The 26,108-nt window shown below is 38.9% G+C and overlaps 1 protein-coding gene across 7 annotated transcripts in view; it reads left to right on the top strand.

Moving 5' to 3' along the window:
- Positions 1 to 26,108, top strand: part of MTM1 (myotubularin 1) — a 40,822-nt gene that overhangs the window by 7,394 nt on the left and 7,320 nt on the right. For 5 of the 7 annotated variants that reach the window (XM_021406623.1, XM_021406619.1, XM_021406622.1 and 2 more), the window contains 10 exons: positions 2,857 to 2,934; positions 3,865 to 3,937; positions 5,453 to 5,547; positions 6,527 to 6,637; positions 7,545 to 7,646; positions 15,603 to 15,686; positions 16,932 to 17,081; positions 18,740 to 18,928; positions 23,259 to 23,444; positions 24,328 to 24,534. In XM_021406623.1, the coding sequence (XP_021262298.1) occupies positions 2,866 to 2,934; positions 3,865 to 3,937; positions 5,453 to 5,547; positions 6,527 to 6,637; positions 7,545 to 7,646; positions 15,603 to 15,686; positions 16,932 to 17,081; positions 18,740 to 18,928; positions 23,259 to 23,444; positions 24,328 to 24,534 (1,266 nt within the window). In that variant the 5' untranslated portion in view covers positions 2,857 to 2,865. The remainder of the gene's footprint in view (positions 1 to 2,856; positions 2,935 to 3,864; positions 3,938 to 5,452; positions 5,548 to 6,526; positions 6,638 to 7,544; positions 7,647 to 15,602; positions 15,687 to 16,931; positions 17,082 to 18,739; positions 18,929 to 23,258; positions 23,445 to 24,327; positions 24,535 to 26,108) is intronic. The other 2 variants (XM_021406624.1, XM_021406625.1) reach the window with 1 other exon arrangement.

Below are 26,108 nucleotides of genomic sequence, written 5' to 3'. Positions count from 1 at the left end.
CTGATTGTTACAATTGTAAACAAAGTTGTCTGATTTGTTTTTGATTTTGTGGAGTTATTTAATTCTATTCAGCTGCTGGCAAACGTGAGGTCTGTGATTTTCAACTTTTGTGCAAGTACATAAACGGGTGTTGCTGGGGAATAAAATGTGTTTGGGTGGAAAGCTACTTGCAAGACTTCCCTTGTGTTAAAGGACTACTGCTGCTCCATGATAATGAGAAAACTGCTGCTGGTGTAAGACTAGATAGATGAAGGGTGCTTTTGAATTGTGCCTGGCACTATTGGGCAGGTGGCCAGAAAAGGTTTCTACAACTTGGCAGAAAAAGAGATAATATAAAAGGAAATATTTCATGTTCATTTTAAATGTTTTTGGAAACTTGATTGCTCTTGGGAGACAGGGGAGTGCCCCTCTTTGAAGGTGTATCCTAATTCAATGGATATGAGATCAAAAATGAGATCTTGATCTTGTCTGTTGCTTGAAGATTGCAGGATCAGAGTAGTTTGGCCTGGAAGGGACTTCAGGGGTCTCTTGTTCAGCCCCTGCTCAAAGCAAGGTCGCAGCTTTCTTCTGCTTGGTCTTGAACCTCTGAAGATGGACGTGGCAACCTCCCCAGGCAACACTTCCGCTACCTGCCTGCCCTTTGGGCATGAGAATGTTGCTTTTGTTTTTTTTCTTTATTTTCTTCTGCTTTATATCGAGGTGGAATCTCCTCTGTTTCTGTTTGTCCCGTTTTGTTCTTTGTCATTCACCACCTGGAGCTCTGCCTGCTCGGTGAGCGCCCTGTGGGTGCGGGTGGGTGGTGAGGCCCAGCTCCTCCCGCTGCTGTGTCAGTGCGCCTTGCACCAGCCTAACGTGGGTGCCGTGTAAAGAGGAATGTAATTACTTGACCAGAGTTTACTAAAAATAGTAATAATAAACTAATCAGGGAAATGTGGTTAGTTATGCACGTGCTGCGTAGTTTTAGGGTTTTTAAAGTGTGATTGGCTTTGAAGCGAAACTTAGGTAGCACTGAAAGAATTCTTCCACTCGTGCTGCTGAACTAAGTGAACTAACGTGCGTTTTTTTAGTGGAATATTCAGTGGATTAATAGAAACAACTCTGACAGATAACCTTACCTCCAATGCATATTTATTCAACTCTAATTAGCTTTGAATAAGTCTAATTTACATCACTGAAGCACTGGAAGTGAAACAGAGTAATTGATTGTAATACTATAATGAAATAATCTATAGAAATGAGTGTCAGTGAGTTCGTGCTCACAGGAAAGTGTGCTGAAAGGCATTGGTTGGAAGGATGCCATGCAGCACCGGTGGTACCCAGAGCGCGCCCCTGGCCAGGCATGGTGTTTGGGAAGCACCACTCGCCACGTGTAGTGCTGCAGCTTGGTCAAAGCATAGTGCACGTGTGGCAGAAAGCAAAGAAGGAAGCTGAGGGCTTTTAAAACTGTTGGTTCTGTTCCCCATGTGAGCAGCAATGGCACGGTTGGAGGCAGCGTTACACAGCAGCGGGCAGTGGGGCTGGGCTCCCAGGCGCTGGGCAGCGTGGTGGTGCCAGGCCCTGCCTGAGCTGCCTCCCGTGGCTCTGTGTGGGCAGCAGGCCTGGGCTGCTGGCTCCTTGCTGCGGGCTGCGTCACCGTTTTGCAGTGCACGTCTCTTCAGGGCAGCCACATCTTTCCCCAAGCACTTCTTCAGGGCTTGTTTACGCTGGCTTGCCATGCACTGCTGGTGCAGCTTCAGTGTATGGCTATGGGAGCTCCCGTAGAACAGCTGCGTTGCCGTGGAAGAACTGGGGCTGCTGTGCTCAGCTGACTTCTGTGCCTTCTTCTCTTTGCCTCACGTGCTATTTTTCGCTTGAAACGTGACCGAAACAACCACTCCATATTGAAAATATAACGTTCCCATATTGTTGCAGTACCTTCAAAGGTTTTTTGGATCTTGCACTACAGTCAGTTGCTATTGCTTGTGCTGGACTGCTGTAATGTCACTGCGAGCCCGCTGCCGTGCAGGAAGGAGCGTGGGCTGGATTGTCCCGGTGCAGAGATCTGCACAAACCTTTTTTGTTGCATAGTAGGGAGAGAAGGGTCTTATTTTAGGTTGGAATATTATGATATTGTAGTTTGTAATCACCTACTGTTCCTCTCCCCCAAAATAATAGCTCTGAAAGGTTCTTTGTCACTTTGGCTTGGTGAATGGTGTGTGCCTAGTGAATGGGAAGCGTGATGTGGTGTGAACTTACTGCTGGGAGTAACTTCAGCTATGAGAATTCTCCCGGTGTGTGTTCTTGAGATCCCTTGTGCAGTATCAGGAAATGGTTAAGAAGATTAATGCTTTATTATGCAACTCTGTCTAATCAATATCATTTCTAAAAAAGCCATTTTCTTGTAAGATCTTGAGGCTGCTTGGCCTGAAAGCTGGACTCTTCCCCCTTCTGCTGGGCTCACTGAAATTTCACTTTAGGAAATGGGGGATTGTTTTTAAATGTTTTTGTTTTGCTAAATGAAAACTCTTAAATCAAATACTCCGCATGGGTTGCATTTCCTCACATGTGTATCCTGCAACTTAAAATAAGTGCTCTAATGTTTGTTGACTTGACTAATAATAGTATGCAAACAACTGAATTGCTGCTTGAGTCAGAATGTATGAGAACAGACCCTGGAACTATTAATGAGTTTCTTGTTAGATTTGGCTGCCTCTGAGTAGTGGCCTTGAATCACGAGACATTATGTATTTATTTTTAATTAATACTAACTTGCAAGACATTCTTGGGAGCTTTTGGTGCCCAAAGCCTAAATCTCTCCTGTAAGCAGTATGTACTCCAAGAGGAAGTTTAAGTCTCCAATTTGTGCTTTCTCTTCAGATACTCAGTATGGCCTCATCGTCAGCACCTAAATATAATTCACACTCCTTGGAGAGCTCCTCAATTAAAAGAGTAAGTGTAAGTTTTTCATGTTTTCTACATCAGGGGTCTCAGAGATCAAATATGGGAGATTATGGATGCAAAACTGAGTACTTGAATGGTCGGTTGTTTTTTTTTTCTTGATTGCATATAGTTAATTTCCTTGATAAAGCTTTAATGAAGTTAAGCTGGTTTAAATATCTTTTGGAGGAGTGGGTGAAATACTCTCTGGAATGCAAGTTATGAGAGCCTCCTTGAAGTCAGTTGGAGTATACTTACTGTTATCTTTGCTTTCTATGCTGAAATATTTTGTGGTATACTTGCAAATTTTAGGCAGTTCTGTGCTGCAGAAACATTCTGAACCACAACTGATCAGTTACTTCTAGGCATGTGGTTGGCCTCTTTTTTTAAATGTTGATCTTTAGTGGGAAATGCTCATGTTAAAGCAAGCTACATGACATTCCTCTTTGCCTTCTGTCATGTGGCTGAACAAAAGGCAAAAAAAAACAAACTAAGGTTTTATTTCACTTTTTAAACATTTCAAAAACAAATTTATTAATCATTCTTTACAATTAGTAAATGTGTGAATTCACAACTGTTACATACTGTCTGTTTATTTGTGACTACATTGCTTAAGTGATTTGATTTTCAGCTGAGCAGACTTGGAAAATAGAATGTAGAAAATGTGTAGAGAAATAATGGTATAGAAATTCAATTCCAGTGTACTGCAGGTATGTTTCTTTAGAGTAAGAGACTAAAGCATGCTGATCTGGCAGAGCTTCTCAAGCTTTAAGTGATTAATAGTTGCAGTTCAGGATAGTGATGTGTTCCTCTTTTAGTTCAGCATGTCAATTTCTACTGTGGATAAAGCTTTTCTTTTCCATGCAGAAATTTAAGATATTTTTTAATCTGGAACTTGAAATAATTGTAAATAAAATATGATGTACTGTTCTACTTCTCTTTCTTTAGACTCTAAAAGATGGAGCTAACTGGGAAAAAAGTGAAGAAATACCTCGTCTGCCAGGAGAGACCAGAGTTACGGGTATGAGGCCGTCTAGCTGTCTAATGCAGTATGTGCTCAAGAGTCTGGTGTGTGTGTGTGTGTGTTTTAGTGGCTTGTTCACATAATCTGGAATGGTTTGGACTGAGGCTTAAGTTACATTAAAATGTCTTGAATTAGTTTTTTCAAGTAATCACTTCAGATAGTTTTTATCACACATTGTAAATAGTAATTTTTTTTTAAGACTTTGAAATCTTGGTCTCCATATGCAGTAGATTCTCTAATGCACAGAAATTAAGTCAACGTGTGTCATTATATGCAGACTAAGTAGTATGTATCTAGTGACACAAATCCATCTAAGCATTTTGAAATCAAAAGAAGTCACACATACATGCCACACAGTATTGTACTGATATTTTGTACAGTAGTGTGCAACGTTGGCCCAAACCGTGATTACCTTAGGTACAACGTGATGCTTCCTTCACACAGCATGGCATGCTCTTCACTCCTGCACACTTGGTAACCTTTCAATATGGTGATCTTGTAGCATGAAAGAGAGTAATGTATTGTGGGCTGTGTGTCCTTACTTAGTGGAGGCTCTTCCTGGAAGCTTGCTGTGAGGTATGAGAATGCAGCTGAGAGAGGTCTCTTATTTGTGAAACAGCTCCTTCCCTACAACCCAAGCATTTGTTATATTAGTTTGTAAACCCGTCTGGCTGAGCTGAAACCAAAGTGGTGATGCAAAGGAAGTATCTGTGTATTTAATGAGGAGAGAGTTGGGAAGGTATGAGCGAGAGGATGTGGCTCAGAGAAGAATGTTTGATATGATCTGTATGACAATTATCTCTGCTTTGGGGGAGCACACTGGAAGGAAGGTGCTTGTCGAGGAAGGTGGATAAGTAGAGTGGGTGAAAGAAAAGTGGACAGGGAGAACTGGTTGTTTACATTGCTTCAATTAAGTCTTTAATGGCACTGCTTCTGTTAGATATTTTTCTGAGTAGTGTGTGTTGGTGTTCATTGTTTTACCATCCTTGCTGGAACAGTGCTGATGGCCCTGCTGCAATTGATTGCCTCAAATTGAAATGTAATGGTTCTCTTCAGGATGGAGAGTTCCCTAAACACTTTACAACCTGAACTGCGTACTTTAATGCAGGAGAATTGGTTACAGGGTGCTGAAAGATGTCATGGTATCAACAAAAGAATGTATTTGTTCTGGGGTGGTGAGGAAACTAGTTCAGTAATCACAGGGAAGATTTAAATCTTGTCACTCTGTGTCCTGCCCTTCCCCACAGTGCCAAGAAAAAACACCAATATAACTGGGGAAGGCTAGTGAAATCTGCTGGAGGATTTTGGGCAAGTTCATTATAAGAAACTTTCACATTTTCTTAATAATTTAAGTGGATAAAAGTCAGATTTATTACTTTAATTCATTCAGCTTGCTTTAGAATGACTCTTATGAGTACAGCTGTCTTTATTTTACTGCTGTTTAACTGATGTTTTCCTTAGATTTGATTTTTTTCTTCTCCCAATGTTTAAGAAATGCTGCATTTCTTACAGACAAGGATGTTATTTACATGTGTCCATTTAATGGCCCCGTTAAAGGAAGAGTATACATCACAAACTATAGGCTGTACCTAAGAAGTGTGGAAAACGTGAGTAATATGCCACAATTACTTCTGAGGGATGAGTGAATTTTAAACCCTCCCCTCTTCAGCCCTGCTGCCTTTGATTTATTTTGTGGCCAGTTCATTTGCTTTAGCTTTGGCACATGTATGCTGTGGAATTGCATGGGAGGCTTTTTGCTTGAAATGATCTGTAACATTTGTAATAACCGTATCATAATTGTTTAATGACTAAACAGTAATTGCCTTTGTGCCACTGAGAAATCCTTACAAAAATGGAAGTTCTTTGAAGTTGAGTGTGCTGTAAATGTATGATTTTTTTCATGGTGAAACTACAGTTTAACCACTTGGTGAACTGAAACCTTTACCTCTTGTCTGGGGTTTTCTTGATAGCTGTTCCCTTCACACTTACTCTGTGGCAGAGCAAAGGCAGCAACTAATGATGTGTGCTACTTCTTGAAATGGCTGTCAGTAAACCAAGGTTTTGATTGTCCTTGCTGTTGGAAGAACATCATGTGGGTGGCAGGAGTAGTAGTGTGTTCAATAAGCAGCATCATAAAAGGAAATGTGCTTGTTGTCCATTTCCATAGTACATTTAAAAAAACCCCACGTTTGTAAGACTACTGAAGTGAGATCATTGTGGTTGCAACTCACTTTTTTTTAGTAATGTCTTTATTTTGTACTGCTTTATTCTGTATGTCAATAAAGCAGGCATAGCAAGCAGAGGGAATCAGAAGTATGTAACAGATGACATCTTTTTGAGTGTTGCCACCTTTTCTCCTGCATACTCTGTCTTATGGCATGAAATATCCAATTGTACAAGCAATGGAAATGATGCTCAAGGCTATAGACCACAAAGACTAACTTGTTGGGAGGGGAGACTTGATCAAACTCAGAAACGTACTTTTGCTTCCTCTATGTATTTTATTCTACTGTGGTATACATAAGAACATTTTGCCTGGGTCATGTTTTCAGATTAATCCTTTCCTTACCCAAAATTTCATTGCAGGATCCAGCTGTGGTATTGGATGTTCCATTGGGTGTAATTTCAAGGATTGAAAAAATGGGAGGAGCTTCAAGCAGAGGAGAGAATTCTTATGGATTAGATATAACGTGTAAAGTAAGACTTTTCAGTAGTTAAATGGGAAATCTACAGATTCCTTTTCTTGCTGTTTACCTACTTAGAGGAATGAGAACCAGATATTCCTCACAGCTGAATTTAAAAATAGAACTGGACAGGGAAGTACCTCTTGTATAAAAGGCTACTTACTGTGGCCTCTGCATGTGAGGGGAGGGATTGGTCTTCTTTTCCTAATTGCTGTTTGACCAAAGATTTTGCACAGCAGTATTAAGGTATTATTCCTGCACCATTTAATTATTTCATAGGATCTAAAAGTAATTAAAAAATAAAATCTTTGAAGACACCTCAGACAGGTTTTCTAAGCTGTAAAGGCAATGAAAAGCTGATGTAATAGCTATTTCTTTTTCCTGATTCTCACAAAAGAGTCATGTTGCCATGAAAAAATAGAGTCGGGGGGAGTTTCCAGTGGATAAATCAGGATCCTTTATTTGATGTGCTAATGGAGTATGCACATACACTCTCTTTTTTTCTCAGTAGTTAACGTGCTGATTGTCTTCTCTTTGCTAACCTCAGAAGCAAGCAGCTTGGGTCCGTGTAGTCTAGAGAAGTCACTGGCAAATTTTCACTTGGAAAACACTGCGTAACTCCCATCCTGCAAGCATTCAATAGCCCATGGGGCTTTTTAGTGAATCATACACAGTCACTTTGGGTGGCTTTATGCCAAAGCAGTGTGTGTGCCACACGGAATGTGATACCACGTTGTTTGTAGAATTCTTAAGCTCTCTTCTATTTTGTGGGATAAGGAAAAAAACTGAGCATTCACAGCAGTTTGAGGTATGTTGCAAGCAGATTCTGAATCATATTTAGTGTATAACACAGCGTTTGTCCATCAGATGAAAGTACTTTACTGCTTTGGTTCTCTTACAAGATAATGCCTTTGTTTTAGGATATGAGAAATTTACGGTTTGCATTAAAGCAAGAAGGGCACAGTAGAAGAGATATATTTGAAGTCCTCACAAAACATGCTTTTCCCCAGTCACATAACCTGGTAAGTTATATTATTTATACTGCTGAATCATCTTAGTGTATAATTGTTGCCAATTAACTTTAACTATTGGCCTACTAATGGATATCACAACTGGTTAAAAAGAATAACAGTAAGATCTGGTGACAAGATAGAGAATGAGTTGTTTTGTTTTGCACATTTAGAACACTTACATCTATGTACCTGTAATATTATAGATACTTTATGCAGTGCTTTTGGTAAACTACTGAGCACCTTTGGTTGATGCATATGTAATTGCGTAGAGACTGCAAGTTATCCTCCCTTGTTGGGAAATACAATAGTACCTGCCTTTCTAGACTTCTTGAAAACATTAAGCTACTGGGCAATCTCCAAGGCAATGATAAATGTGAATCAACAAGAGCTTTTCTTTAAGAAAAGAAGACATGGTAAAGTGACACCTGCTTTATTAGCAGTTATTGATGAATTGCACAGCTAATGCAGTAATGGATTTGCAGAGATTTATCGGGGGGTGGGGAAAAAACAACCCACAACCTAACACGTTCTCTAGAAGTAGTTGAGCAGCAATGACACTTAGCTAACCCTTAGCTTCTGTTTCTTTGCTTGTTAGATCGTTTTGACATGCTTTATGCTAAATTGTAAATGCTAAAATTATGCGAAATGCTAAGTATAAAATTCAGCTTACTTTTTATTGGGTTACTTATATTTAGGATAATTGTATAAGAATTCTCTTAAGAAAATGTTGGAGGGTCACACTTTGAATTTTTAAGGACTTTTCTCAGGGAATCGTTGACTGTATGAAGGTGCTGCAACAATCTCATTTCCTTCTCCTAAGATGCTCATGAATCAATGAGTAATCCCATATAAGTATTGCAAAATACTTGTAGTGTTGGCCTGCATGACTGACTGACTTCCTGATGTCTGATGTAAGGGTTCTGAAAGGGCTCTCCATTGTTTCCAGCGTTTTATATGTTGCAAAAATAAGTCAATTATTCAAACGTGAGAATGCAGTCTAACTTTGTGTACATGTAGCTATGTCTTCAAAAGAGAAATATAAAGCTTTGTGCTTGTTTTCAGTGTTTTCATTTACAGTTGCTGACTTCAGTGAGCTGTGAGATAGCAGAGAGCAACGCTGTTCACTTAAATTAATGCTTTTGGTCTGATAAGTGAATTATTTAACCTTGAAATACGTTTCTGTTCTTAAATAAAAATTATGTGTTAGAAAGTGAGAGTCCAGATCATCAGACAAACTGGTCTTGACTCTCATGTTTTTTGTTGGAGATGTATTTTGGCTTGGCAATGATCTGCCATCAAGCCCTGTGTACTGAACATAAATCACAGATGTGTTCTATCTGCTGGTTTTTAAATGTAGTGTATCAGTCTGTTATTTTCTGAAGTTCTATAATAGTGCTAATACGTTATCTGGTTTCACTTGTTTGTCTTGTGTTAAAATTTACTGGTGGTGGTTAAAGCAGTATGAACTTGAGTTGTAAGTACAATTTGTAAGTGATGCTGCATTTGGCTAAACTCCACCAAACGTAATATCCTCCAAGTATACATTAAGAGTGATTGCTGAATAGCAACATTTTCAACCAACTTAGTGCTAAAAAAAAAAAAGTCTTCCTGTGTGGAAAACAGCAATTCATAGCTTAGTTCATCTTTTCAATACTCTTATGCCTTTTGGCAGCTTAAATTATTAGAGGTAGAGTGGCATTTCTGTTTTCTTTTTAGGAAGAGAGCTAAGTGCTATGGAGAAAGCTGATCAGTGTAGGTTTGGGATTGAAGCAGGAGGCCCAGGTAGGGAGAGGCTCTCCGTGTCCATTTTGTGTATCCCACCAGATTCCTCATTCTGCTTTCCAGGATGAAATGGAAAGCTTCATTGTCTTCACACCGCATGGAAACCCACACTTTATGCCACTGCTTTTTACAATAAGCAGGATATTCTTTAAGTTACAGCTGCGAACAACCTAGTTTGTCTTGACTGATGGGTACTTAGTATTGTGCTTGGATGGTCTTTAGTTCAATCATGACTTTGATTAAAAGCTTTGAACTTGCAAAGAGTTTGCTTCAGAAGTGAGTCTTTTAATTTTAACTTCCTTTAAAGTATCTACTGGCGTGTCACTTAATTTCAATCTTGGAATTGACCTATGTCAATTTGCATGAAGTGAGTGTGGACAAATTAAGTTACAACTGGGTTAGGAGTGTCCTTTGTGGAGCTGTTTTCTGTTGTCCAACCCAACTACAGGGTTTGGAATAACATGGTGATGAAATGTGGACTTATATTAGACTTTGTCATCCAAAAAGACGGTGTTCCTGTCCTGTGGTGGTAGTGAGTAATGTGTGGTAACGCGTGTAGTAACTCTCCCCTTATTTTCTAATGTCACACAGTGGGTAAGCCTTAGACTTTAAAATGAGCTAGGGAAGTATTTGATATTTTTGGTGTGCTTTCACCATGTTTCAGCAAATATTTTAAGTTGATCCTGCCAAAGATGAGTGTTTCTGCATGGTTTTTCATTCCTGCCTTATTTTAATCTGTGTGAGTTTTTGAGGTTGCAGGATGAACCAGATAGGGAACCGAAATGAGCAAAAGTCAAACAAGGAGGAAAAAATAAAAGCTTTACCCTGAGTCATTTCCTCAATCTTGTTAGCTTAGCCTGAGGATGGGGGTGGGGGGTGAGGACATCTGTAGGTGTTCCTTTGCAGATGGTCGTGAGCGTGTAGGGGAGGTGGGACTGCCTCTTCCTGGGGCTGGTTTAAAACAAGGTTTTGCTGGCTGGCTGAGTGTCTGCACTGTGCGTGCCTGCCTTCTGCTCTGAACGTTTGCTAACAATGTGTGGCTCTGCAGCCAGCACGGAGATCTACAAAGATAGTGCTGTGGCGTCACATGACAGCTGGATGAGGATGGTAGCTCTCTGCTACCAAAATGCTGAGGTCTTGTTTTTTTTTTCTGGTGTTGCGTGCTCTGCCTTCCAGCCCTGCGGTTGGTTCTTCCTTTTAGGTCACGCTGACAGTTGTATAATCACAAAGTAAGCCAGTGTAGCTCTCTTATCCAGAACAAAATGTTCTGTTTTCCGCGTTAGCCTTGTGCCATTTTTAATAATTTGAGGAGACCTGGTTTGTAATTAGTACATGTCAGAACAGTGCAAGGGAGGGGATGAGTGGTGCAGGGTGCAGGCAGGAGAAAAAGGAAAACATCCTTTTTTTAATTTATTTTTTTAAGCATTGTTAAGCTGGTAATTTTGTGCAGACCATGTTGTAGAACTGTTCCCCAGGTCTTTGACTGTTCAGTAGCGTTCGTGCTTATGCATCTCTGCAGTGGAAAGGAAGTATCATAAGGAAAGTAAAGATTTTGATTGCTTCTGTGTTCTTCATATTGTCTGCTTCTTAAACAAATGGTGGGGAAATACAGCCTGAAACCTTCATTCTGAATGGAATGTGCTTATTAATTTCAAGGTTTTGCTCTGTTACCACCCCAACACCAGTGTTTAAAAGCCTATAATAAATAACAAGTCTCTGCTGAGCTGTTTATCAATCTCAGTGTTGTCCTTTGTGCTTACTTGCAGAAGCTTGTTCTTGGCTCTCCAGTTTTAGCGTAGGTCGGGTTCACTAACGTAATATCTAATAGCTGATCTGACTGACAGCTTAGTTAATGTGGAGCAAACAGATGCTGTTCATAATCCTATCGTGCATTTGCAATCTTATGCTAATTGGAAGAAAATCCTAGCTGAAATAGTGGTTTTAAACATTTTAAAACACAACAAACAAACAAAAAACCCCATAAAGCAATGTTATGCATCTGTAGTACACTGCAAAAGGTGAGGTATATTTAGCCTCTGTGGTTCAGTTTCTGAATAGCAGCTGCTTCGCTTCCTGATCTTATCCTGAAGCTACATCCCCTTTTTTTATGAGGTTATACACCACCGTAATGCCTGCACAACGTGTGTGTATTTCTAACCGTGAGAGTTGTGTGGGATTGCTGGTTTCAATGAGGGATGCCATAGGCGTGCTGCCTGCCTTCCAGCTCTCGCTCTGGACATCACTAGTTCTGGTAACTTCAAGTGCCCGAGAGTCAGATTGTGCTGTTACTGGATCTGTAGGGATGATTTTGAGATAGCAGTGAGACCTGGAGTAGGGGCTCTGATGGAGCACATAATTCTGCCAAAAATGTCTTGACTTGAGGCTTCATTCTGAATGTCTCAGCGCAGTCTCAGTGTAATAATGATAAGGTTACTGTTTCTCAGAAATGATGTTAAGTGTGTAAACACTACAACATTTTAATTTTCAGATGAACAGGTAGAATGCAGTCAGCTGAGTTGTAGTAATAACAAGCTAAAGTCAAGGGTAATGGTAGCTTGTTTTCAAACACTGAGAAGCTGTCAGCTTTTTCATTAAGTGTGAGCCTTGTGGTTTATTTATAAAAAGTGTAAACCGATAAATTAGAAATAAGGAGGGAAAAAAAGTCATCTTCCCATGTTTAAATCTTGTTCTTCTCTTTTATTGTATAAGGATCAGTAGAACACTTTAACAAATTGTGTGTTATGTTTATGTACTGTAATTTAATAAGCGAACTGTTTGTAGGCTGCCTGCCCAACTGCATTGTCAGATTGCAGCTGCTCTCTCCTTTATCTCCCAGAGCTAGGCTGTGTTGTGGGTAACCAGTGGATCACGTGTGATTTTCTTTTTTTGTGTGCAAAATGGCAGTGATAAAGGTGATTGTTGAAGGCAAGTACTTAGTCTGTAGGAGGACTGGAAAAGAGACTATGCGTTGAAATTGTGGGTTAGCACCTGCAAGGAAGTAAACAGAATTATTTGCACAGTGAAGCTTAAAGAGTGGCTTACAACAAATGTTACATGCTTGAAAGTCTTTTTTTTTTTTTTTTCCCTTTAACTGAAGTGTTTTCTGCTTTTAGACCATGGACTTGTAATGAAATCCCAACTTTAATTATATGCAAACAGATTTTAATCTGATTTTGCAAATCTTAACTAATGTATTACGTTTTATTGTTTTTACTAGCTACAGATATTGATTAGTCGTAAGTCTGACATCCCACGGTTTTTCTAAGCAGTGGTTTAATATGCTTTTTTTTCCTACTTCTTTAATACTTTATTTCTTCTTTCCATTTCCCATGGTAGCTGGAAAAAAACACAAATGAAACTGATCTCTTTTGTTCATTGAATGAGACTTTCAGCAGTAACCAGATTAACTGTATGGAACACAGTGCAACATGCTGCGTAGAATTTTTGTTGTAATATAGTCAACCCTTCTAAAGAAAAATCATTTTTAGTCTTTAGGTTCTTCAACACTGTTATGTTTCTAAAGTTCTGTTCTTGTTGGATGTACTTATTCAAGAGTTCTTTCTCAGAATTGCTCAAATAAAAATGTGAGACCAGACTTGGCTCCGTACGCTTTCACATGCCTTGTAGTTCTCAGTTGTTTGTTAGACTTCAGTGGATTTTTGGTGGATGATGCATCATAGAATCATAGAATGGCTTGGGTTGGAAGGGACCTCAAGGATCATCAAGCTCCAACCCCCCTGCTGCAGGCAGGGCCACCAACCTCCATGTATAATACTAGCATGCTACTGATTACTTTACTTTATTTTCTCAAGCAACAGGAAGAATTTGAACAACCTGGAATGTCAGCAGAATTGATGAGGCTTAATGATCAAATTTAATAGTTGTGGGTTCTGTGATTCTGAACGCGTTTATGGAATGTTTGGTAAAGTTGCTATAGCTAAGTGTTTTATGTCAAACATGCCATAGTAGTAGGACAGCGTTCTCTTGGAAAGGATTCTGTCAGTTCCCTCCTCATGAATAATAAATCTAACCTTGCTTTTTAGAAGGTGAAAAGTTTCCTTCTGATCTCCTGTGGGCTATTTTGTGACTGAGCAGCATGGCTGCTGCTTGTTTCTGGCTAGTTTGGAGCAGCACCTTCTTGATTTTTCTGTAAAGTCTCCCATGTAAGAGCCATTGTAATGCGCTATAATTAACTCGTGTTTTACTCGGCTTAATCCCTGATAAATAATTTATAAATTGTCACTAAGAAATTTGCAGTGAGCAGCAATTTAAATAACATACCCATGCATGCCTCTGAAACATCTTTTAAGTTATCTGTTATTATTCCAGTTTTGCTGTTTTCTTTGTAAGGTTCTCCTTCTCTTTGGTTTCTTGGTCAATTCTTAGCATAGCTCTGATTTGGGATATAGCACATTCCTCTGGGGAGGAGAGGATGGTTCTTTCATGGAGTTATTTATTAATAGTTAATAGTTAATCAGTTGAACTACGCCTGTAGGTAGCGTTAGTCCTGTTTTGCTGTATTTGTGGTTTGCAGTTAAAAAGATTTTTTTTGAGGTTTTTCTGCTAATTTTCTTTCTTCTAATGGGATATTTTTTCTGATGCGATTGATGTCTACCTCTTCCCTTTTTCTTCATCTCTTCTTCCAGCCCCCTTGATAACAGGCTACTTAGCCAGAAGAATCTAATATTCACTTACAGAGAAGGCGTGACCCTTTAAAAGGGGGAAGACATTCAGAAGATGCAACTTCAGAATGCTGTGTTCACTTCTAGAAACTTGCTGGGGAGTGTATCACTGCTATAAAACAGTGATTTAATTTAAAATTCTAAAACAGTGGGATACAGTCTCTTGTTTGCAGTAACTTCCTCTTAAAATGCTTGCTGGTTTGAAATATGAGGAGAAACCTTCCCTTCGGAGGGATTGTTTTGATTAAAACTGTACTGTTTAAACCATTGTAACTTACGGCAATTCTCATTAGCCTAGTAAGCCATTGCTACTGCCTTCATAACAACTAAAGAAACCTCCTTGTGCACCTGTGGTGCATTTACGAAGCACTGCATGAAGATGTGATCGTGGCACCTTAAAACCACGTGGGTTTTTCTGCTTCTTTTTGTTACGTTTCCTGCATTTTTTATCTGTTCAGGTCTGCTCCTGTGCAAATGAAAGAGTTCTGGGATGTTCTGTTCAGCATTCAGTTCCTTCTGTTCATGTCTTTGAGTAGCCAGGAGACTTTAGCTGTGTTGTTGCAAATGAGCTATGAGGGGTTCTTGAATGCTTTCTGTGTTTCTCTGTTAGCTCAGGACAGCAAACGCTTTTTTGCTATGTTTTGCAACAACTTAGTTTCATGCTCCAGTTGGCATCCAAAGGATTCATAAGCTACCAAAATAATTTTTTTTTCAGTGAGGGAGATTCCTGAAATAAACCCTGCTTTGGCTTTCATGATAAACTGTAAAAACAAACTGAGCAAAAAAGGGTTAACTAGGTAGCACAGCCTGCTTGGGAGCAGAAGGAAAAATGAGCTACAAGGTATGAGGAAGTTGTTAGAATCCTGGGTGAGCATGCTGTGTTCTATAAATGAGGCTGGAGAGCGGCAAAAGCAAGAGAAAAGTGAAAGCTGGTAGTGGAACCCACCACCAGTATACTTGGTTTCACTTTCACTTGCATCTTTTTAATCTTCATGGGGTGTTACGGTAAACCAGCTTTCAGGTAGTAGGGATCAGTTGGAGATGGGGTGTACAACGCTTGCTGCTTTCAGTTCAGTATCTAATATCTTAAGTAGTAGTTGCAACTGTATCTGTTGGAGAAATCTTGATGAGAAGGCAGCGTTTTATTTATTGGGGATATGAAATATGAGAAAGAAACTGATAAAAGCTATTTTAAAACATTTCACCTCCTGACAATAAACTAAAAACTCCAACAGTTTACGCTTTGTAATTTTTTAGCACTTTTTGTCACTTCTACTTTTAAGTTCTACCACATTTTTGTTATTTCATTAATGTGTCTGCATTGTTTCTTATTTCTTGCTTTTTGCTTTGCAGTCTTTTGTATCAAATTTAGGTGGGATAGAGTGAGGTTGGTAAGAAAGTTGGTCCTGTTTCATGGTGGGCATTAGGGTGTAACTGATTATGAGCCTTTGTATTTGTCACCTTCTGTCACTTTGTAATAAGCTTCCTTTATGTCCTACAGCTTTTTTTTGCCTTTGCAAATGAAGAAAAGTTCTCTGAAAATGGATGGATGGTGTACAATCCAATGTCTGAATACAGGAGACAAGTGAGTTATTAAAGTCGTGTTTGCCTGGTCCTTTCGTATCTGAAACTTTGCGTAGAAGAATTATTTTTTGTAGATTCCTCTTTTGGAGCAGGGGGAGCTGAGAACTGGAGAAGGGAGAAATGCAAGAAGAAACAAAACGCTGGAAGAGTTAGGATTAAAATGAGAAGTAGAATCTCGTAGGAAGATAGTGTTTGCTCTTTGAAAGAAGTTATTAATACCTCTTACAATGTGCCTCTGTTAAGTAAATGAGGGGGTGAGAGTGACAAGTATGCAGCACAAGTGTCCTAAGTATAAATTTGATTTGATCTGATTCTTCCAGAAGTGTAATAATAATAATTTCAAAAAATCTTTACAGAAACAGCATTGCTTAAATAACTTATTTATGTCTGTCAGCGTTCTGCCTTGCTCTTAAAATGGCTGTGAAAAAACATGAAGGGAACAGGATGACGTTTAATTTTGTTTAACTTGTTTAATTGTCTCACTCTTGGATGGTTGATTTTTTTGCTTTAAATACTACAGTGAGACTGTTGTTGTTTTCTTTTCTCTCTATGATTTTTAATGGAATAAGGCATTATCCAGGCTTTCACATGATCTATTTGGTTCAAGGTAGAGGCCCAGAACCTCAAAAAAGTTAAAATACAAATGCCTGCACAAACCCCGTTATGTATGCATGTGAGGAGAGCTTGTCAGTTTTTCTCAGTTTCCTGACTGCTGTTTGTGAAATACCTTACTGAGCAGACTGACTAATGTTGTTGTTTCTTAGATTCAAGGCAACCTTCCCGCTGATTTTTTTTTTTTAAATTTAATTAAAGGTAGTATCAGACTCCAAGGAAGAAAGGCTGAGATCAGACTTCTTCCCTCCCTCTTTTCAGGGCCATAATCACTTTTCAGCAGACAAAATGGAGAGCCGGTGCTTTGAGGAAGAAAATAATTTTCTTTCCCCGGTTCTGCAGCTAAAGAAATAATCCTACTAGTTTAAACATTATTTGAGCTTGTGAGAACAGAACTGCAAGTGTAAGTGTATACACGATACCTGTGTAGTAGTTCAAGACCAAACCAGTCAGCAGTGGGCTGTCTTGAGCGGTCTTGCAATCTTTTTCCTTCCATTGTTTTGAAACAGTACTGTAGTTGGGTTTCATTGGGAGCTTGTTGCCACCATGTGGCCATAGTAACATCGTGAAGTCAGAGAACAGAATCATTAGTGGTACAGTCAAATACATGTTGAAAAACTTTGTTCCCTTTTAGGGACTCCCTAATGAACGGTGGCGAGTAACATTTATTAATGAACATTATGGACTGTGTGACACATATCCATCGCTCCTTGTAGTGCCATATAATGCTACTGATGATGACCTCAAGAAAGTTGCCGCCTTTAGGTCCCGAAATAGAATCCCGGTGAGTATTAATTACATGACTAAACTGTCTTACAGCATAGCATTTTGCTGAACATGATGCAGAGCATGCTTCTTTTGGAAATGATTACAGTAAAATAGTTTTGATTAGTTGATGGGTTTTTTTTTTTACTACTTGAAGCTAGTGTGATGGCCAAGGCTCATTTCTGTTATCGCCCAGGACAATCATGCGTTCCAACTTCATTGGTTTTAACTTGACATTTCTAGTAACAGCTGCCAGCGTTGCAGATTCCCATTTCTTAATGAAGTATGAGCCTAGGATAGTCATCTGTACTAGTTCATTGCTATTGTTGGATGCACATTAAATGTAATAGCAAATGTTATCCTTCTCATGGGTAAGCAGTGCATGGCATTTAAAGTTCCAACAATCAGCTCTAAAAAAAAAAACCTTACACGTAGTCTCTGTATTGAATTCTTGGGCTTCGTAGTCCTGTATAATTTTAAATTGGGCTGTAGAATATAAGATAAACCCATTTGACTCTTTGGGTGTGTTTCTGTAACTGAAATACTTTGAGATACGAGAATTTTTTATAGCAGCTCTTTACAGAACCGTAGAGAATATTTTCTACAGTTTTTTTTGCAGTACCATCTCTTTTATCTAGTGTTTCAATTTGGCAAACATGAAAGAGGTGTTAAGTTCTTAGTACCAGAAAGCTGCCTTGAATCTCAGTTAATAGCAAGCAAATGGAAAACAAAAAATATTAAATATTTATTGGATTGTATTTGCTGACAAGCTAGGATTGTATTATATATTTACTGCATATATGCGCATGTATAATGTATGTTGCATATATACATGGATTATATATGGCAAACTACACTGTTTTATTTATATGTATATATATATATATAGTGTGTGTGTGTATATAGTTCTTATAACCTACCTGTTGATCTTCTCTATCTCAAAATGCATGTCAGGGCTTTTACAGAGCATTTACAGTTAGAATAATTTCTTTGCTAATAATAATTTCATTCCTGTCAGGAAGTATCCAATCATGTTAATCCTCACACAAATTTTGTTTCTAGACATGCAACTAAAGGTTGTATTTCAGGAGTGAATGCTTCTGAAAGATTTTTTTTTTTGTCTCATGTTCTTTCACCCTTTACAACTTTGTCAGGTTGGGTGAGAATATTCTTTCTTAACAGTTTACAAGGATAAACTGTTGCCTGCTACTTAGAATGCCTGTCCTGAATTTCTTGCATGGTAAGAGTCTGTTCCTGGGGCAGTTCTAGCCCAGCAAAGCAGTAAAGGCAGCAGGCACTGTGCCTCAGAATCTCTTCTTTGTAAAGAGGGCTGAGGAACAAAATACACCTCAAGGCCAATGGGAAGCATTCAGACTACTGCAGAAAGGTTTCAGAATTAATTGCGCAAGTTAAAACACATAGGAAAAAAAAATGCATTAGATTTTACAAGCACAGGTAACTTCAGTAAGAGTTAAATACATAAAAGAATGAACTCTTTCAGAGTTTATTAAATTTTATGAAACTTGGAGGAATTTGAGATCTTTGGGAACTAAATTTTGAAGAAACAAAATATGACAAGTTAATTTTTATACTGCCTATATATAAGGAATGTGATTTTTAAGTTACAGCTTGTAGTGAAATTTATTTCTTCTAATGTGTTTTTTGGGATGTGACTAGGTTCTGTCATGGATTCATCCAGAGAATCAAGCTGTTATTATGCGCTGCAGTCAACCCCTGGTTGGAATGAGTGGGAAGCGAAATAAAGACGATGAAAGATACCTTGATATCATCAGGGAGGCTAATGGACAAATCTCAAAGCTGACCATCTATGATGCTAGACCCAATGTCAATGCAGTTGCAAACAAGGTAATCAGATTGCTTAGTAGCCTTACTTGTGAAGGAGGATGCAGTGGGGACTTAGTTTGAAGTTTTCTTTGAAGAAGTTTTTCAGAACAGTAAAAATCTTACTGTAAATAAATTTTCATAATCAAATGTGTATATTTACCTAATCAAATAATGAGGCTTAAGGCCATGAAAGAACATGAGTGCCTAAAGAAGGTCATGAGTAGGGTTTTAAGATCATGAATGGATTTAAAGATGCTCTACCCTGTGTTATTAGTCAAGCATAGCCTTGTATCAGCTGAGTAAATTCTATCCTGAAAAAGCTGTACATAAAGTAAAGTTCGTTGGTAAGCGTCCTTTTGTTTGGTTCTTCTTAACCATTACACAAACCACTTCAGACTTATCCAAGTATGCAGCAAATAAAGAGAAAATGATAATTAACGTTTGGTTTGCACGAGTATGGGCATAATCTTGAGTACGTGGATTCTTCCGTAGGTACCTGTTGATAATAAGTGCAGTTACAAAAGGTATTTCCATCTGACAAAGTGACTGTGCCTTTTCAAATCTGTAATCAAAGCCAAGATGGGATCAGAAGGAAAGGTGTCCCTGTGACTTATCTCCACCTCCAGCCCTCCTACCCCACCCTGGTGAGGTCTGGATTGTTCAGGCATGGTCAGATAATGCCGGTCACAGAGTGTCAGTGTTTTATTTGCCATAAAGCAGTACAGGCATAAGCGTGCTCCATGTCTGTATAGAAACTCTAATTAAGCTGCGGACATGGAAGACACGAGTTTAATACTTTCTTTCTCTTTCTTATATGTCAGTGTACCTGCTTCCCTCTCAGCAAATGTGATAGTCTAGACTTCTAGATAGTCTTGAAGTCACTGTCTATGACTTAGGTGTCCTGGTAGGTGGGAAAACTTAACATGAGCCAGCAATGTGTGCTTGCAGCCCAGAAGGCCAGTAGTACCCTGGGCTGCATCAACGGAGAGGTGGCAGCAGGGCAAGGGAGGTGATAGTCCTCTCTGCTCTGCCCTCCCGAGACCCCATGTGGAGCACTGTGTCCAGGCCTGGGGCCCCCAGCTGAGGAAAGATGCTGACCTTTTGGAGCGGGTCCAGAGGGGCCATGAAGATGCTCAGAGGGCAGGTGCACCTCTTTGTGAGGGCAGGCTGAGGAAGCTGGGCTTGTTCATCCTGGAAAAGGTTCCATGGAGACCTCATCATGGTCTTCCAGTACTTGGAGAGCTTATAAACAGGAGAGAGAGAGTGACTTTTAACACAGTCTGATAGTGTTAGTACATGGGGGAATGGTTTTAAGCTAGTGGAGGAGAGTTTAAATTAGATACGAGGAGGAAAATCTTTACTCAGAGGGTGGTGAGGCCCTGGCACGGCTACCAGAGCACCCACCTCATGTGGGTGCCCATCCCTGGAGGTGCCCAAGGCCGGGCTAGGTGAGCCCTGGGCAGCCTGAGCTGGTGCCTGGTTGAGTGGTTGGCAACCCTGTCTGCAGAAGGAGTTTGGAACTGGGTGATCTCTGATGTTCCTTCCAACCCAAGCTGTTCTATGATTCTACAGTAGTCTGTTACCCACTGAACTTCGTGTGCAGGTGAAGAGAACAAGCTCTGGTACTTAGTAGTGAATTGTGATTCTGTACAGCAAAGAGCACAAGGCAGGTGAGCTCAAGAGGGTTTGAGATCTCAATGAAGCAGTGAGTTTGCTTATCTGGGAGATAAGGTATTCTAGCTTCTGAATAGGTTTTTTTTGACACAAAATAAAAATTAAGTGGAATGAATCTTCAATGTTTGTGCTCAGAATAATAGGAAAAAGAACTTGTTTGCTGCTAGGAGGTTTGTATGCAACAAATGTTAAGTTGCTTCACAATTACAGAAGAACAATAACGTTAGATTTTTGCTCTGTGTTACTTAAACACGAATATATACCTTTACAGCCCTCTTCTCTGTAATTGAGAATGTGGTTCCTTCAGCAACTAACAAGACTTGTTTTGCCACTGAAAGAATGTATGATATATTCTGTCCTAGGGGGTGGTTAGCCAGGTTTTAAACTGATGGATTATGTTTTGAGGGTATATCAATTGCTTGTGTTTTACTCTACAAATTAGATTATCTTCTGCACAGTGAATTTTTTGGGGTGAACAAAGCATCACCTTTCTGGTTAGAGCCATGTAATCTTGTTTGCCATGTGGAAGGAATGTCAGTTCTTGCTATTAATTTTTTTCCAGTTCTTAGAGAAACGCTTACCCTAGTTGTTTCAGAGATCTATTATGGCCAAGCTTCCTACATTTATGCTTCTTATTGAAGATTTGTGCATAGTTTTTCCACTTTTTGAAGTGGTCTGTGTATTTCACCCATGTGTTGTAATTAAAATTCCTGATACAGCTGAGTGTGAAACATTATATATTAGCGCTAAAACCTTTAGGGTGCATTTCTGGATCTGAGAGACAATGACTTAGAGTCTAAGGCAGCGTTGATCAGGACAGGAAAGAAGTTGTTTTCCTCAGTAGCTGTGAAGATTAGTGTGAACAAAATCTTGGTCTGCAGTATTTATGCATTTGTGTTCTCAGTACATTAATTGGACTGGACTGAACAGTCAGGAGGAGCTGCTGCAGTCCTAATGCTAAAATTACAACCATTCTATACCAGTGCTTCAGGATGCTCAAAGGAAAGAGACAAATAGTCATTGCTTCCTTCAGCAGAGAGCCTGGTAGCTCTGAGAATATCCACGCGTCTGAGGAAGGGGGTAGAGAGCATGGAATAGGGATGTGGTGCTACCGAATAGAAAAGTGGGTGGTACTAATGGGAAAAGGCTATGCTGTACTTCAGGTTGTTGTCTGATGTGTAATTGGTGGCAGTAATGGCTTGTAAACACAGTAATTACTTACTGCAGTTAATGGCATGGCATGTCTTCCCTGTCTGTAGGAAACACTGATTTTGCAGCTATGTTCCGAAGGCCTTATCTATGGCATTGTCCTAAAATAAGCGTGGTTTTTGTCCTTCCTTTGTCACCAGGCACATCCTCCGCTATGGAGGTGACGAAGTGCTTTGAGAGAGCAGCAGTATAACAGAGTTTCTTTTTTGACTGTGTGACTCTTTAGTTTCTTAATGATCTAACATTTAGTCTTCAGCAGTAAAAAATGATGATAGGAAAGTTACTTTAAAGTAGACTTCAATATTTTTACTTGTTTATTTCTTAGAGGCTGATGCTAAGATTCTTAAACTTAATTCTTAAATTTATCTTACACTTAACCTCAAGTAAAGTCTAACATCTAATTCTACTTGGCCAAACATCTTACTGTTATGTATTTCAGTGTCAGTTCAATTTTAGTATTTAATAACTAGACAGTGTAAGCGCAATAAAGATTTTCTTTTGGTAGCAAATTTGCACTGGTGAATGTAAGATTTGCTCTTGTTTAAATTACTGGTGTATGAAAGTTTAAAAAAAAAATCCTTTTGATTGAATTTCTGTCTAATTAGCATAGAAACAAAGATATCAGCAAATTTATTTCCAGAAAGTGCTGATCTAGTATGGTACAAGTAACTGCTGCTGTGTGTGATGTACTCTACATTTTAATTTAACCTTTATAATTTGCCAGAGAAGTAAGTTGATTTCTTTTGTATTCAGAATCATAAGTTTGCTTAACCTCTGGTGGGAAAAGTAAACAGAAATGAAGAAAAAAATACTGACAGTGTAATGCCAGTCAAGGGAAAACTGTTTACCACAATGAATCTAAAATAATGAAGAAGGTACAAATGTCTTTTATTCTGAAAACGCTCTGAGTCCTGGCTGATGTGATGCTAGCCCACTGCACTTAACCTGGCAAGTTCCATCTTATTCAAAGGCTTCCAGGCCCAACAGTCTGAACAACTTCTTAGTCTTTAATTGATTCATTTTCCTTTTTAGGGTTAATCCCTGAGGTTTTGAAAGAACCGAGGCTAGCTTGATCAACTTGGATATCTTTCTGGTCATCTACTATATACTTAATATATTTTGTCCTTTTGGAGGAATGAAGGTATTTGTTTTCTGCAGCGTATGTTCCTCCAGAGCGTTCAACTAAGACTGATGTTTTAAGCAAGCAAACAACAAAGTGAAATTATACTTCATTTTCTAATTAAGCAACATAAAGTGTCCAAGCATTCAAGGAATGTTTAGACGTTGTGTTGAGGGACGTGGTTTAGTGAGAACTACTGATGACAGGTGGATGGTTGGACTGGATGATCTTCTAGGTCTTTTCCCACCTTGGTGATTCTATGATCTGTCCATTGTCATATATATAGTTGAAATGCAACTATAACAGTGTATGTCTGACTGAAGTTAATTTTCTATCTCTTGTTTTTAGGCAACTGGTGGGGGATATGAAAGTGAAGATGCATATCCCAATGCAGAGCTTTTCTTCTTGGACATCCATAATATTCATGTCATGAGGGAATCTTTGAAGAAGTTGAAAGACATTGTTTATCCTAATGTGGAAGAATCACACTGGTTGTCAAGCCTGGAATCAACCCACTGGTTAGAACATATAAAGGTAATTTTTAGCTGTTTATTTGAAATGTTTGTCCTAACTTGATGCATGTCTTGCTTTTTATTAAATTTTGAGATAGTCTTGATATAAAATGTTGACCCTCAAAAATGCAAAAAGCCACTTCATCTTAAAGTATGTTGTGAGGTCTTATAACTTACCAACAGTAAGAGAAGATTGGCATTTAGCAGCCTCAAGTCAGATATTAGTCTTTAATGCATTGTCAGTCTGATTGTCTTTACATGTTAGAATTGATTTATTTTGTTAGCAATAAAGGATAAACTGTGAATTTATTTGAAAATTCGTGTTTTCTTTTAGCTAAATAAAATACTTATTTACTAGCTGAACTTTGAACCTTTTGCATCAAGTACAGCTGTGCAGAAATATTAGAGTATTATGTAAGGAATCCTACTTAACATTTTCATTTTAAGTTAATATTTGGAAAATAAGCCTATTAGAAGGATAGAAGTGCCTTTTTCTAACAATTGAGATACTCCAGTAATTCAGTTCAAAGGAAAGAGCCAAATGAAATACAAAGTTTTTAGAGAATAATTCCAATGGTAAATCCTCTCTTTCTTTCAAAAAAGAAGCTTATGTTCTTCAGTTTATCAAGGTTACTGTTTTCTGTCCCATTTTTTAAGAATTTCCTGTGAGATAAATTAGATCTTACTAAGGCATTAGGAACCAATCTGTTCCTCTATTTTTACACAATAAATTTACTTCATCTCCTAGAAGGTTCTTTTCCAGTTAATTACACCATGCTCTGTAGGTCTTTTAATGGAAACAGTATCAATGTAGATACTCTCTAGATACAAAGAAATCAATTTAGTTTTGTTAGAATGATAACTCTAATCCCCTTTGTTGTTTGGTGTCTGTTCCTCTTTGTTAGCTTGTCTTGACAGGAGCTATTCAAGTGGCAGACAAGGTATCCTCAGGAAGGAGCTCTGTGCTGGTTCACTGCAGCGATGGCTGGGACCGCACAGCGCAGCTGACATCGCTGGCCATGTTGATGCTAGACAGCTACTACAGAACAATTGAAGGGTTTGAAGTTCTAGTGCAAAAAGAGTGGATAAGCTTTGGACACAAATTTGCATCGGTAAGAAAGGGAAGATAATTGCAAGGGCCATGTAACATTTACCATTTTAAAATGTTTCTGGTGTTAAACTAATTGTGACAAGGTCGGATAATTCTTCTCATTTTGGGGGGATTCTGACTTCAAGCATTTCTAGGTGAAAACAGAGCTTTTTTGTTTGGGACCTGTTTGGTTTTAATTATTCATGTCCTTTGCAGCCTTTGAAAAATGCAGAGTTGTTAGTGTTACTGTGTCAATGGAGCAAAGAAAACAAGAATGCAGAAAAATGGAGCGGGTTCCCCAGGGCAGCGGTCAAAGCCTCCTGGAGTTCACAAAGTTTGGGTGACTCTTGCAGACATAGGTTTTGAATTTTGGGTGAGGCCGGGAGTTTGACTCGATGCTCCTCATGGGTCCATTCCAGCTGGAGATGTTATGATTCTGTGGTGGCCTCCCAGTCATTTCAGAAAAAAAACAAATTGAGTTGGGAAATGAGGCTTTTTTCCTTCCCCTGTCCCTGCTTCCCCCTCATTTGGACTGCTGTAAATGTCATGAGAGGCAGATAAACAAATCTGAGCAATGCATGGAGTGATGTTTTCAATACTTCATTTCAAATGTTCTAGGAATTGTCATAATAGATGTCAAAAGGCTGTCACTGGTAATGTCAGCTCTAGTTCTGTTCTGTCATCTTATAGCTACTTAGAAGATATGGGGAAGTGGTAGCCATTAGTATTCGGTCTGTGTGTAATGCAAAGTCTAGGGCATTGGTGTGTTAGGAAATTTTTCAGACTTTTTGTGGATCTTCTCATCTTAAAATTTGGCTGCTAACCATATTAGCAGGAAATCTGTATGAGAGACCTGGGAAACAGAATGGCCAGGGGAAACGTGCTGTGATATGTGGACAGGAAACATAAGCTGGTAGGTAGTTCTTCAAGTGTAACTTGTTGGTGCTGAACCGTGTAATTCCAAGTGAGGAGCTTCCACACCTTCAGTAGAATTTGTTTACACAGTTTTGTCCTTTGTGGGGTATTCTAAAGGTATTGCTCAGTATTGCTAAAATGAGGAAAATAGGCAATCTGGAAAATCAAGAAATGGAGAAGTATACCTATGGATGTATTTCATGAATGTTTTACATTTACAGGAGTGTCTCAGTCATTTGAAAATTCATGTATTGCTACTGAGCGTGGATCTCTTCAACAGTTAAGCATGCTTAAAGGTTGCAGTTGTCTTTCATCTGATGTTCTAAAGCTGCTTTGAGGCTTTAGGAAATGTTCATTTTGATTGTTTTGAATATCAGCTGTAGTCCAGTTTTCTACATACTTACCTGTCATCTTCTAGTAGTGATGTTATGTAAACCTTTGAAGTATTCTGCTTTGGTGTAGCCACAGGAAGCACTGGTTTGTCTTTCTATTCTAGTTATGTTTTATCTTGTAGCTGAAAAACATTAGTCATAATCAGATAAAATTAGACTGTGTCACTAGGAGACTTGTAGCTTAGTGCATATTGTTATGATTTAACACTAAGCTTAAAAAAAGATGTTCTTCACCGTTATGAATAAATTGATTCACCTAGGAGTCTGTATTAGGCTGTTAACTGTAGTT

This window comes from Numida meleagris, chromosome 8, assembly GCF_002078875.1.
Source record: "Numida meleagris isolate 19003 breed g44 Domestic line chromosome 8, NumMel1.0, whole genome shotgun sequence".
Classification (NCBI taxonomy): Eukaryota; Metazoa; Chordata; class Aves; order Galliformes; family Numididae; genus Numida; species Numida meleagris.
The sequence above is the reverse complement of the archived record's forward strand: the minus strand, read 5'-3'. Positions and strand labels throughout refer to the sequence as shown.